This window comes from Carlito syrichta, unplaced genomic scaffold (genome assembly GCF_000164805.1).
Source record: "Carlito syrichta isolate Samal-C Ts95f unplaced genomic scaffold, Tarsius_syrichta-2.0.1 Scaffold303725, whole genome shotgun sequence".
In the NCBI taxonomy this organism is placed as follows: domain Eukaryota; kingdom Metazoa; phylum Chordata; class Mammalia; order Primates; family Tarsiidae; genus Carlito; species Carlito syrichta.
This window is the reverse complement of record NW_007247821.1, coordinates 276,411-290,663: the sequence shown is the minus strand read 5'-3', so window position 1 is coordinate 290,663 and position 14,253 is coordinate 276,411. Positions and strand designations below refer to the sequence as shown.

Sequence of the window (14,253 nt, the reverse complement as noted above, 5' to 3'; positions counted from 1 at the left end):
TCCTTCCACCTCAGCCTTCCAAGTAGCCGGAATTACAGACATGCGCTACCACGCCTGGCTGATTTTTTTTTTTTTTAAATTTATTGTAGAGATGAGGTCTCGTTGCCCAGGCGGGTCTCAAACCCGCGGGCTCAGGCAATCCACTCACCTCAGCCTCCCAAAGGCGCGGGATTACAGGCTGAGCCACCGAGCCCGGCTTTGAGATAATTTTATAGTGAATACTTGAATGCACACTATCTGGATTCTGCCATTACCATTTAACTGTACTTTAAAAAAAATCTCAGATCTACCCATCTAGTTATTCCCTCAATCTATCTTATTATTGGTGCACTTCAGAGACGTGAAGACAGAAGTGTACTTCCTCCTAAATACTTCGGCTTGCAGATTATTATGGAGGAATCAATATTTGATCAACTTTTTCTTTCAGTGTAAAATTTATGTTCAGTGAAACACAAATCTTAAGCGTACATTTGCTGAGTTTTGACAAATGCATTTACCTGTGTTCCTCAAATTCCTGTCGATAGATTAGGCACATATTTTCAGCTTATTGCAAATGTGCTACTGTTTGGAAGGAATGTGTTGGTTTTTTCTTTCTTTTTTTTAAAAGATAATATAGCACCTCTTGAATATAATTGCATAAGCAAGTCCCTAGGAGGCACAGAGGATGCACATTCTCGTTACCCAAGGTCACTTGAGCTGGGGCTCCCCTGTGGGGCCCAAGCTCTCCTCACAGAGCAACTGCCAATTAGCCCATTTCAATGTTGTACATATAATGCATATTATTTATGTAAAGGAATGTGAAGAACTGTTAGGAATTCAACTTGGAAGAAAATTTCTTATAATTTTCCCTTTCACATTTCTACATAATTTAATTTAAAATGTTTCCTGTGATTACAAGGTAAAATTTTAAAAGACCAAATTTTTGCTGCCATTTGCAACTACTCATCTAAATATGTCAGGATATTTCCACACACCGTCTTTCCCAGCAGGAATCAGCTGGATGCTGAACCTAGTGAAAGACTCAACTGTCATCAATGACCACTGAATTTCAATTTTGTACTAAATCAAAATAGCCACAGAGACCAGGCGAGGTGGCTCATACCTGTAATCCCAGCACTTGACAGGCTGAGGGGGGAGGATTGCTTGAGCCCAGGGGTTCAAGACCAGCCTAGGCAACATAGTGAGACATTGTTTCTACAAAAAATAAAAAAATTAGCAGGGTGTGGCAGCATGCTTCTGTAGTCCCAGCTACTCAGGAGGTTGAGGCTGAAGGATCACCTGACTGCCTGAGCCCAGATGGTCCAAAGCTGCAGTGAGCTGTGATCATGGTACTGCACTCCAGTCTGGGAGACAGAGTGAGAGACTGACTCAAAAAAAAAGCAAAAAAAAAAGCAAAAAAAAAAAGCCACAGAGAGCTTTTGATTTACTTATAATAATTAGCACATGCTACAAATGTGAATATCTAAGTTACATTTTATTTTGATAAATAACACTTTGATTTGACATGTTTATTTCAATAAAATTCCACTGTACTTCGGTATCTGTTGTAAACTGCATTTGGTTTTACATTTTGAAAAGTGGGGGGCAACTCCTTCTGGCTCCTACTGTGGGAGCTTTTCTGTTCTCAATAAATCCTGCTTTCTCACTTAAAAAAAAAAAAAAAGAAAAAAAGAAAAGTGGTACTAGTTTTTAAATAGTGCCCCGTGGAGCCTAGGATTTCTTGGAGTAAACAGAGGGGCCACAGAGAAACACCCAGAGGCTAATGCTGGAGCATGAGCTTCTCACCACCTGTTAACCTCAGTCGCCTCGTTTTACCTCTTCATTTTTGGCATTCCACATGCAGTTCTACCTGACAAACGGTTCTGCTTCGAAGAAATACTGAAAAATACAGAGCTAAGGCATCAGAGATGTGATTTTGGTTTGACTTATGATATATAGTTTTGATGTTCACAGCCTTCAATGTGAATCTAGCGACAGACATAAAGTGAATGACAAACATCATCAGGAACTCTGTGACACCCTGGGAAGAGGTGGGGGCCTTGAGGCCCCGTCCTGGTCTAGGTGTCCTTTCCTTTTGAGAAAGTCTGAGGATTAAATTAGAGACAAATGGGAATCCCCTGGAATTCTCCACTCAAGGGAGAAGTTTTTCTGAAATTTAAGAACACTTTTAGAGTCTCACTCTGTTGCCCAGGCTGGAGTGCAGTGGCACGGTTCACCGCTCACAGCAGCCACGAACTCCTGGGCTCAGGTGATCTTTCCACCTCAGCCTCCCAAGTAGCTGGGACCACAAATGTACACCACCACTCCCAGCTAATTTTTACATTTTTTGGTAGAGACGAGGTCTCGTCAATGCTGCCCAGACTGGTCTTGAATTCTGGGCGTGAGCCACTGTGCCTGGCTTGAAAACACTTTTTATGCAAAAACATGAGTGGTAAGCCCACTTAAAAATTTTTTCTGGATGCCTCAGAATAGGGGTTTCCAAAGAATGATACAGAAATGGATAATGGGGGCCTGATGGATACGCAAGGATTCATCTAGTCTCCCTACTTAATCCCTGCCACTACTTTGATTCTTCATAGCTGGAAAAAAAAAAAAGTTATTGTACTGCCATAAACAGGAACAGCTCCAATTCTGCAGATCTAGAAAATAAATTTGGTTAGAAATAAAGATCAAAATGAGAGTTAAGAGGAAGGTGTATGTGCATTTGGTTGGTTGCTGCATAGTTAACAAATTTAACAATATAGTTACAACATATTTTATAGTTTCTTTTAAAATAAACTGCAAAAAATCAACTTTGAAGTTGAAACTTCATTTGTGCTAATAATTTCCAGACTATCCTGAAAGCCTAGTATTCCAGGACCTGAAAATCACAGGATCCAAATCAATGCCAAAGAGGTGGACGTGGTTAAAACATTCCTGAAAGATGATAAAAAACAGATCTGGGACTGCAGCAGAAAACCACTTGGCCTTTTTCACTTCTCTTTTTTCTAGGCTATTCTCTCTGAGAGTATCCAAAAGCCAACTATTCAAACGGATCTACACCTAGAGGATGCATCATATATCCACACGGGCACAAGAACTTACACTCGCCAAGAGGTAGCGTTTAAAGTTACATTAAGCAAAGTCTGATTTTTAGAAGCTATTCTAAAGATCCAATTCTCTCTGATTTTCTTTCTCCCAAAATAGCTGTTCCCATGGTTACATAATCACTTATTATTAGGACTTAGAGGAAATGCATTTTGGGGGATAATTCAGTAGCGATTGTTTTTTAATTTTCACAGCAGGAACTGGGAAACTCTGTATAAAATATAATCTCTGGTAATTTGCACAGCTTGCGTGGTGCTTCAAAGACATTCATCTTTATCGAAAGCACAATATTTAAAGCTCCATGATAATGACTATCCCACACTCCTCTAATGATGGCAGTCCTGGGGTGGGAACATATTGGCTGGCCAGCCCTGCCTTACCACAGCTCCTGCTCAGACCCACACAGGGGGCCGCTGATTGGGTCAAGTGGGTCACAGCAACTGGCCAGCGGGCTGGTGTGAGGGCACAAGGCTAGATATGAGGTGGCATGGCGTTATCAAAACCCATCTCCCCTGCTCTTCCTGGAATCTGGCTGCAGGTCATGGAGTGTACAAGGGAAGAGTGGAGTAGACACGGAAAGCAAAGCTGAAATGCCCAGAGGCAAGGGAAGAGCCATTCCCCAAAGAACACCCCCCCAAACGGAATGGGCTTTCAGATATTCTCAGAATAACACCCGGCCCCCCTTGAAGTAGTCAACTTGTTGCATGCCAAGCTTCTACTTCTTGCATGCTGCCAGCATAACACAGGTCTTCACAGCCTTTAACATAACATTTTTTATACCATATGTGCTTTATAATTTTAGAAGTCCTTATGTACATACACATTTGCAAGCTTGGAGAGTGTGGTGCAGGGGTGTGCATTTTGGGCGCTTATAAACACATATTCAGACATTAATCTGTCATTGAGAAGAGGACCCCTGACTCAGTGAGGAGGACTGAAAGATGAGTCAGCATCTCTGATTTCACATGAGCTGCACCCAGACTGTGCCCATGGCCAGGCCTGACCACCGTGTCCCCATTGCCTTTCCTGACCTGGATTCTTCCCTTCCCCACCACCTTTCTTTTTAAAATCGAGATACCAGTTCACATAATATAAAACTCACCATTTTGGAGTATACAGCTCAGTATACTTTATTGTAGTCTTAAGATTGTGCAACTATCGATAATCCAATTCCAGAATTTACCCATTATCCCAAGAGAATCTCTCTACCCATTAGTACTCACTCTCAATTTCTCCTCTCCCCAGCCTCTGGCAATCATGAATCTACTTGTTTCTGTGGATTCACCTACTCCATAGAAATGAAATCACATTTGTATTTAACTTCTTTCACAGCACCATGCTTTCAAGGTTTGTCCATTTTGAAGCATGGGTCAGTACCTCAATCTTTTTTGGCTGAATAATATTCCACTGTGTGGACATATCACATTCTGTTTATATATTCATCCTCTGACGAACATTCGGGCTGTTTCCACTTTTTGGTTATTATGAATAATGTTGCTTTGAACATTTGTCTACAGGTTTTTGTGTGGATTATGTTTTTAATTCCCTTGGGCATATACCTAGGAGTGAAACCGCTGGGTACTTCCATGTTGAATCTTTTGAGGAACTGCCAGACTCTTTCTAGATTCTTAATTGGCAGCTTAAACTCCAGAGATCCTGACAGAATTTAAGTATTACTGAGGAGTTCTTCTTCCCCAAAATATTTCTATGATTTCTGCCATGGAAGAAATGACTTTAAGAGGTCTTAGAATTATTCCCTTCATCATAAGCATTTAGGTTTAAGATGCAATACTGTCGAGCAAGTTGCACCAAGATTTAAGGAATTTAGATGAAAGGAAAAAGAAAAGCATTCCAGAATGCTGGGACTCTGCACAGGAGAGGCGAGGAGGTGCAAACAGTTAAGAGGGCTGGCTTCTGCCATCAGTACCACATCGAATACAGGCTCTTGTTCTGCTACCTCATGTATTTAAGATAGTGCCAACTGAGTACTGACCTTATGCAAGGTCACCCATCTTGGAGCCAGGCACTTAAAGATGAGTAATACACATTTCCTGACGAACTCAAAGCCTGGTGGGCTAGACATGATGCACAAGAATCATGGTTTAAGAGCCGCACTCTGAGGCCACGTTCCTCTCCTGGTCTGAAGTGGCATTGTCCTTTCCTTGGGATAGTGACGGCAGACGAAGCAGCTTTTATCTTTTTTAACATCTTGTTTGGCAACATAATATTTGGCAGCCCTATACTGGTCTAACACATTTGTTAAAATGTTATTTGTTTCTGAAATCCCTCATCCCTCAATCCCAGGATCTAAGCACAGAGGAAAAACAAGATAATTATTGAGACAAAGGTTATTGATCCAACGTGATTCCCATGTGTATTAAAATGGATAATCCAAGTGACCCTGAAGTTATAATTAGCCTAAGACAGTGAGTTCTTGAGGGAGAAATGGTTTCTGTAAGTCTAGGAGGTCCGGGGTTAAGAAAGCCAGAACAGAGGCTTTAGTTGAAGGTGTTTTATTCTTGACAAGCCTGGAAGGCACAGGCTTGCCCCAGCCTCTCTCACAAGGTAGTTTTTATTCACGGCATTCTGTAACTTGAAAAGATAAAATGGAAATAAACAGCAGCTTCTGGCTGTGGGTCTATTACTGGGAAGCTGTGATAGCAGGCACCTTACTTTACCTCTCGGGCCTTAGTTTATGCATCGGCCATATACTAGCCAGAGATAACACTCCTGGTGCTTACTGGGTGCCAGGTATTATTTTGAGGACTTTGGATGTCTATTTATTTAGCAACTGTATGAGAACAGATCTCATTATTTTTCCCATTAAAGTAATTTGCCCAAAGTCTCACTTGCATGCAGCCAAGCTTATTCTCCTTTTTTCAAGATTTATTTTTGCACATTCTATTTTAAATTAAATTATTAATTCTATTGCTATGGTGATGCAAGAATAACTTGTCCATTTCTTTTTTCTTTTTATGACAGAGAAATTTCTAATGGGACACTGAGCAGCGCTGTGGTGTTCTCCAAGACCAGACTTTGTTCAAGAAATACTGAAAAAGTATGATAACACACATATCCCACAACAACTTCAAATGCAAACATGTATGCATTTTAATATCATGAGCAGTGCTAGAAATTCCAGTTGCTAGCATCTTCCTGGTATATAACCTTCCCACCTCTAAAGCATTGTGAGTTAGCGTGCAATTCTGTTCTGCTTTTTAAATGATTGCTTAATGATTGAAATATTAGAGAAAGAGTGAGGGAGAGTAAGAGGGAAAGATAAAAGGCCTTTCAGCATGCGGCTCAGATGATGCTTGGGCTCCACTGAGAACTTTTCTACACTCCCAACTTGAAATCTAAACCAGCATGGCTCTCATGGAGTGAATGACCCGGTTGTGGAAGGTAAACAAATGTGTATACTAAATGACCTGAGAGTAACCACAGGAATGTATTCACAAATGTCAATGAAAGAGCAGGGCCCATTTATAAAAGCGATTTAAAGGCAAGTCTTATAGGAACTGTCAGGCGTGGCAGGAAATAAAAAATGTTAAATACTTTTGTAGCTAATTAAAAATTTTCATTAGTAAATAGTTTCTTTGGCATATACAATGGAGGACTTTTAAAACTTGCAGTGGGGCAACCCCTTCGGGTCTCCTTTCACTATGGGAGCTTCTCTGTTCTCTCAATAAATCCTGCTTACTCACTTAAAAAAAACTTGCAGTGGTCATTTGAGGGTGTCTGCAGCAGGTCTGAGCTCCGTTCTCCATGCTTTACTGCACCTTGCATGCTCTCACCAAATGCTGGCCAGATGGAGGGTGGGACAGCCGGTTCTCAGTTACAGTAAGTAGGAGGTTCCATATGATCTTATTAAGATCATCAACTCTCCTTCTTCTCTTCCTCCCTGGCCTCTCCAGCATCTGGCCCAGATGATGCCTGCTCTCCATTGGAGCCCACGTTCTCTCCAACTGCCTTCCTGTTGGGACGTGAAGTCCCTCCTCTTCTGGAGACAGAGCTTTCTCTGCATGTGCTCCCAGTGTGTTCCTGCATTTCCCAAGCATTGCATACCATCAATAGCTGATAACCTGCATACTTTAGCCGCCTGCCTCTCTTCTGCGCTCCAGGCTCCAACCATAAATGTCTGCCTGATGTCTCCACTTGGCTCCCTTCGCATCTCAGGCTTAACCTCTCCAAATTGGAGCTCAGTCTCTTCCCCTAGCTTTCTACAGGAAGCCAAACTCTCCCAGGCTTCCCTACTGCAGGAAGTGGCACCATCATCCACCTTGTGCCCTCCTTTTTTTCCACTTCCCTCATCCAATCCACCACCTTGTCCTGCCCCTTTGGCTCCCAGTGCTCACCTCCATGGCTCATTGTCACCCCAATCCGAGGCACCCCCAAGGTCTCTGCCTTCTCCATTTTATTCTCCTCTGACCATCTCACACATGGAGCCAATGGCTACTTGCTGCACTTGGAAACGTAAGTTCCTTGCCATGGTCTTTGGTCCTTAGTGGGTCTGGCCCCACCGACCTCTCTTACTTCTTAATTGCCACTGTTCCTTTCCTCATCTGCACCCAGCACCCCTTCCTCTTCTGGCCCTCTTAGTGCCTGGCATGTTGGGCTTCGCGGGTACTGCACGCCCATCCTACGAGTGAGGGTGACTAGACTTACAAAGGAGTGAGAAGGGGCTCAGGCTACCACGCAAATACTCATTCCTTGACATCAATATCCACAATGTAGCTCCACTGGCTGGATCCAGACTTTATGCTTATGGCATCGCTTGCATAAGCATGAATTTTCAAAGTTTACAGACTTAAAAGGAAAGACTATTCATTTCTTGCTGTTCAAAAAGTTATACAAAATAACTAGTTATATATGGTTTTTGTTATCAAAAATAGCAAACATACCTAGAACTTCTCAATTATTTAACATTTTTCTGGGAACCATTGTTCTCTAATAGTAATAGAGTGTATCTAAAATAGCAAAAGAAAACAGAAAAATGTTTCAGGAAAAAACAATGAGCCAACCCGTATCCTTTTCTTATTTCTTTTTGTTAATTTTTTTTTCAGCAAAATTACTTATGATATTATCATCTATTTTCAAGGTTCTAGTATACTTCTAATGTGTATAGGATGATTATGCTACTTTAGGTAAGAGCCTGGCCCTGATAAAAAATGTTGATTCTTTACAAATGTAATTTGGGGGACTTGCTCCAAAATTAAAATATAACGATGACTATTAACTTACAAATATGCTTATAACCCTATTACAGAAGCCAAAAATGAAGAGAACCGAAACCAACAATCAGGACAAAATGAATGGCTCTGTTTCTGGGTTCTTCCCTGAAACACGGACTCCTACTAGACTTTCAATTTTTCATCTACTAAATATATCTCATTTAAGAAGCTGATTTTTGTAGTAAAATGTTAACTATTTGTTCCTTGCTCTCAAGAAACTTCAGCAATACCAAGAAGACAGCATATGTGTGAATGCAATCATATTCTTCCAAGAACGTAATCATATTCTATAATTTGTGCAGAAGCCAAACTTACTATTGTGCACAGTCGATCAGCTGGTATTCATTGGACCTCTCAAAGCATGCCTTCACACCTTCATCATCCCAAAGTTTTTTCACATGATCAAAGAATTCCTAAAGTGTGAAAGAGTTACAAACAAGAAAATACACGTTATAATATTTCAGAAAGCTAAAAGTAAAAAGAAAGTGCAAAAAAATATTTTTTTCGGGTAGAACATAAATTTTCTTTGAGGAAGGCTACACAGTAAAAAGCACAGGTCTTATATTCACTGTGATGAAAAATGTATGCATGTGCTTTTGTTACTTAACTCAAATTGAAAAACATTTTCATCATCCCAGAAAATCTCCCCAAATGAAAAGTATAAGTCCAAAGTTAATACTATATGTTAATTATAAATACAACTAACAGCATAATTTTAAAATAGTAATTTAACTAATTGAACTGCCCTCTCAGCAAAGAAACAACATGCATATTCTAATGGCAAGTTCTGTCTTATCCAATGTCTTTTAAATTTTCCATGTTTGCCAAGATTAGAAATGGGCATGGTTGAGTAGATGGATTAAATTTGGCCCAGACGCATTATGTACATAAAAAAGAAATCTTTAAAATTACACTCGTTAGGGATAATAATCTATTTGGGTTTTTTTTTTTTTGTTTTAGTTTGTTTTGCATTTTAAAAAAACTATGAGTTAATGGCCAGGCTCATTCCTGCAATCCTAGCACTTTGGGAGGCTGAGGTGGGAGAATTACTTGAGCACAGGAGTTCGAGACCAGCTTGGGCAACATAGAAAGAACTCATCCCTACAAAAAAGTAATAAAAAATAAGCCAGAAATGGTGGCATGTACCTGTAGTCCCAGTTACTTGGGAAGCTGAGGCAGAAGAATCGCCTGAGCCCAGGAGCTTGAGGCTGCCATGAGCCATGATCGCGTCACTGCACTCCAGCCTGGGTAACGGAGTGAGGCCTCAACTTAAAATAAAATAAAATAAAATTATAAAAAAACTGGCTGGGTGCGATGGCTCAGCCTATAATCCCAGCACTTTGGGAGGCCAAGGTGAGAGAATTGCCTGAACCCACGGGTTCAAGACCAGCCCGGTCAACTTGGTGAGACCTCATCTCTACAATAAATAAAAAAATTAGCCAGGCATGGTGGCGCGTGCCTGTAGTTCCAGCTACTTGGAAGGCTGAGGTGGAAGGATCACCTGAGCCCAGCAGGTCAAGGCTGCGGTGGCTGGAAGTGTGCCACTACACTCCAGCCTGGGTGACAGAGTGAGACTCCAGCTCAAAAAAAATAAAAATAAAAATAAAATAAAAATAAATAAATAAAACAACTATGAGTTATGTGTGAACTGTGACTTTTAGTTCACTCAAGAGCCACGAGATGACCATGTTTCACCCTTTATGGGATGTAGGATCCTTTGAAAGAAAAACATTCTTTATCTCAAAGTAAAAGATGAGTTTATGAATTCACATTGGCAAAATTACCCAAGATGACCAGTGCTATGGAAGAAAATGTCCACACTGATTGCTAAACACAAAAGAAGCTGTGTATTATGTGTTTCCAAACTCTCTGTTGGGACATTCACACCCTTCCTGAGACAGTTGTCCGCCTTTGATTGTCATGAAAGGGGCTAAGGCTCCAATGGCCTATGCTAGCCACACCCCACTTCATACTCATCACAGCTGCCACATTTCCTAAGAACCAACACAGAGTATTTGAAGGAAAAAAAAAAAAGGATTGGTACTTTTCTTTAGAGACTCACAGTTCCATACAAGGGTGGATCCAAGTACTGTGAGGTTTGATGTTTATACAAATTTGGGGGACCCTCTTTGAAAAAAGAAAAACTAGGCTGGGCATGGTGGCTCATGCCTGTAATCCCAGCACTTTAAGAGGCCGAGGCAAGAGAATTGTTTGAGCTCAGGAGTTCTAGACCAGCCTGAGCAACATAACAAGACATCATCTCTACAAAAAAAAAAAAAAAAAAAAAATTAGCCAGGTGTGGTTGCACATGCATGTAGCCTGTAGTTCCAGCTACTCAAGAGGCTGAGGCAGAAAGATTGCCTGAACCCAGGAGTTGGAGGCTGCAGTGAGCCGTGATCGTCAATTGCACTCCAGTCTGAGTGACAGACTGAGACATGGACTTAAAAAAATGAAAAGAAAAACTGAATGATGAATACAGAAGTGGGCACAAAACTTCGGAAGGGGAGCAGAAGTGAGGCACCCTGAGCTTAGGCTTTATTGCTTCCAGTAAATCCAATTTCTGATCTCACAGTACCAGGAACAATCTTTTAAGTTAGGGCATAGTATATATTCATTTCTGTCTGTCTGTCATCATTATCAACAAATCCAAATTGTTCACAGTTGACAAAAGGACACCCCACCCCACGGAGAGCAGCTGAACCTCAGTTTTTATCTTGTCTCCCTAGGTTCACATTTTCTTCCAGAATCTTCCTCTGATGCTTCCATCACTTCTGTAAAGGCGTTTGTAGACTTGCTTTAAAAAATTTCTTTCTAGCCGGGCTCGGTGGCTCAGCCTGTAATCCTGCACCTTTGGGAGGCTGAGGTGAGTGGATTGCCTGAGCCCGCGGGTTCGAGACCCGCCTGGGCAGGCGAGACCTCATCTCTACAATAAAATCAAAAAATTAGCTGGGCGTGGTAGCGTGCACCTGTAATTCTAATTACTCGGAAGGCTGAGGCGGAAGGATCACCGGAGCCCAGCAGGTCAAGGCTGCAGTGGCCAGGAGTGTGCCACTGCCCTCCAGCCTGGGTGACAGAGTTGCGACTCCAACTCAAAGAAAAAAAAAAAAAAAGGAAAAATAAAAAAAAGAAAGATTAAAAAAAAAAATTTTTTTTTAGAGACTGGGCTCAGTGACTCAGCCTGTAATCCCAGCACTTTGGGAGGCCGAGGCAAGTGGATTGCCTGAGCCCATGGGTCCGAGACCAACCTGGACAACTTGGCAAAACATTATCTCTACAATAAGTCCAAAAAAAAAATTTATCTAGGCATGGTAGAGCGCATCTGTAGTTTCGGCTACTTGGAAGACTGAGGCGGAAGGATCGCCGGAGCCCAGCAGGTTGAGGCTGCAGTGGCCGGGATCGGCCACTGCACTCCAGTCTGGGCGACAGAGTGAGACTCCAACTCAAAAAAAAAAAAAAAAATTTCTTTCTAAGAGAGACACACACGCACACATATGCATGTGTGCACATGCACATATACATGTTTTAAGAGGAATACTCCATGATGCTGTTATCAAGATGATCTTGGAAGAGCGTGATAACCCCTGCCTCGTGGTGATGTCTCTGCATTGCTAGCTCTGGGCACCTGATTTCTCTCCCCATGATAGACATATGACACACAAGACCCAATTTCACTGGATTTACTCAAACATAGGAACCACAGATACCAAATTTTATAAAAACCTACACAAGAATTATCCACTATAACAGGTTTCCAGACGGCAACTTAAAAAAAAAAAAAGACCGAACCGTGTACATATTGAGCCCCTCGATCTGGTTTCCAAGAACAAGAAAAGGCCAGGGCAAGAGAGGGGAGGAGGCCAGCAGCACGCCCACGAATCATGAATCTTCATGCCACCACACTTGCCACCAGCCACGGAAGGGCGTCCACACGGTGCCGACCCAGAGTTAAATGGCGCGGGGCTGGAGCTCGGCAAGGGTTAGAAAAACTCGACTTTGATCTTGGCCTGCAGCGGAGCCCCTGGGGGGCGCCCACCGGCTCGGCGCCCCGCCTTGCGCCCGCCCGCACCCGGCCTCCCGGGCCGACTGGCAGGCAGGCAGGCAGGCAGGGGAGAAACTAAGGCCCAGGCAGCGGTCCTTGGTCTTCCGCTCACTTCACACCGACAAAGGAGACCCGGGTGCCGCTGGGCCACGCGGCAGGTTGGGGGCCTCGCCAGGCAGGAGGAAGCCCGCGGCCCTCCGCCCCGGGGCTCCGGCCCCGGCGGAGGGTCGGCGTGGGAAGGCGGGGCTTTCGGAGTCAGGGGCACCTGCGCGATCCTGCCCAGGCCCTGCTGGGGTCCTTCTGCATAAGCCTCGGCACCCCCGCCCCACCCCCACCCTCGATGGCTCACACCTGCCAGGCTGGGGATTCTCGGGACTCCTCGGCTCATTCTTTCGGGTTCACCCCCTGCCGTTTTCTCATTTCCTCGGCAATACCCTCTCATTCTGTGTTAGCTTCCCGTATGCCACAGTAAGGACCTTAATGACATAATAATCCCTACTTAGTTCTTATGTGTTCTTATCTTGTTGAAGGTAATGTGCACAACACTTATAATCTCATTTATTTCTCAGAAAGCTGGAAGAGGTAGCTGTTGTCATTTCTTCTCAGAGAAGTTAAGTGATTCACCCAAGGGCACACAGCGGGTAATGGCAGGGTATCTGTCTTATTCCACAGTCTGTGTTTTTAACCACTATGCACACTAATACCTTTTATGATAAATATTAAATAATGTGCTGTTCTCTTGTTTTCTACTGGATTTCTTTAGAACTGCTAATGATGTCATTTGTTTTAATAAATCCACTCTTTTTTTTTTTTTGAGTTGGAGTCTCACTCACTCTGTTGCCCAGGCTGGAGTGCAGTGGCATGCTCATGGCCACTGCAGCCTTGGCCTGCTGGGCTCAGGCGATTCTTCCCCTCAGCCTTCCAAGTAGCCACCACACCCAGCTAATTTTTTGATTTACCGTAGAGATGAGGGCTCACCAAGTTGCCCAGGCTGGTCTCGAACCCATGGGCTCAGGCAATCCTCTCACCTCAGCCTCCCAAAGTGCTGGGATCATAGGCGTGAGCCACCACGTCCGGCAGGATAAACAAAGTTCAGGGAACCTGTACAAGGGTACCTTGTTAAAGCAACACAACCGACACTCGTGAGGATTTTCACAGATCAGCACATCTCAGGGACATAGGCAGTTTATTCCAGGATTCAGAAATGCACCACAAAGGTTCTAAGTGTGAGTTCAGTTCATGAAGAAGCCTTCATCTTCTCTGTCAGGGGAAGATCTACCCACTGGCGAGGCTGGAATACTTTACAGGGGAGGAAGCTAGACCCCAGCTGAAGCATGAGACAGAATTACAGAAGAGTGCTAGAACCAAGACACAGAATGTCCAGAGTGTGTGTCGACAGCAGTAGCAAAATAGGAATTGTGGGCATAGTGATTTTTAAATTGATATTTCAAATAACATGAGAGAGACAAAAGCAACAGCGATTTCTCTTTGATTCAGCTTCTTCATTGGCAAATGTGTTGGACTAGAATATAGGTGAGTCCCCACAATTCTACATATTTACTTTTTTCTTTTTTTAAAGAAAGCAGGATTTATTAAAAGTACAGAAAACTCCCACAGCAGGAGGGGACCCGAAGGGGTTGCCCTATATTTACTCTTTAAGGCGTTCTGAAAACTTCATGGAAAATTTCAGGGCTGTTGTTGCTATTGTTACTTCAGTGTTTTACTAGGGAAAATAAAAATTTATAAAAGTAGAAAGGATGAACCCCCAGGTACTCATCACTCAGTTTCTGCATTTATGGACACATGGCCAAATTATTTTCTTTTTTAAAAAATTTTTAAATTCTTTTTTTTTTGAGTTGGAGTCTCACTCTGTCACCCAGACTGGAGTGCAGTGGC

At 42.8% G+C, this 14,253-nt stretch overlaps 1 protein-coding gene across 1 annotated transcript in view; it reads right to left on the bottom strand.

The window, feature by feature from the left end:
• The window catches only part of GNAL (G protein subunit alpha L), a 118,892-nt gene that overhangs the window by 44,260 nt on the left and 60,379 nt on the right, over nucleotides 1–14,253 (bottom strand). The window contains exon 5 of the mRNA XM_008059119.1: nucleotides 8,634–8,731. Within this exon, the coding sequence (XP_008057310.1) occupies nucleotides 8,634–8,731 (98 nt within the window). The remainder of the gene's footprint in view (nucleotides 1–8,633; nucleotides 8,732–14,253) is intronic.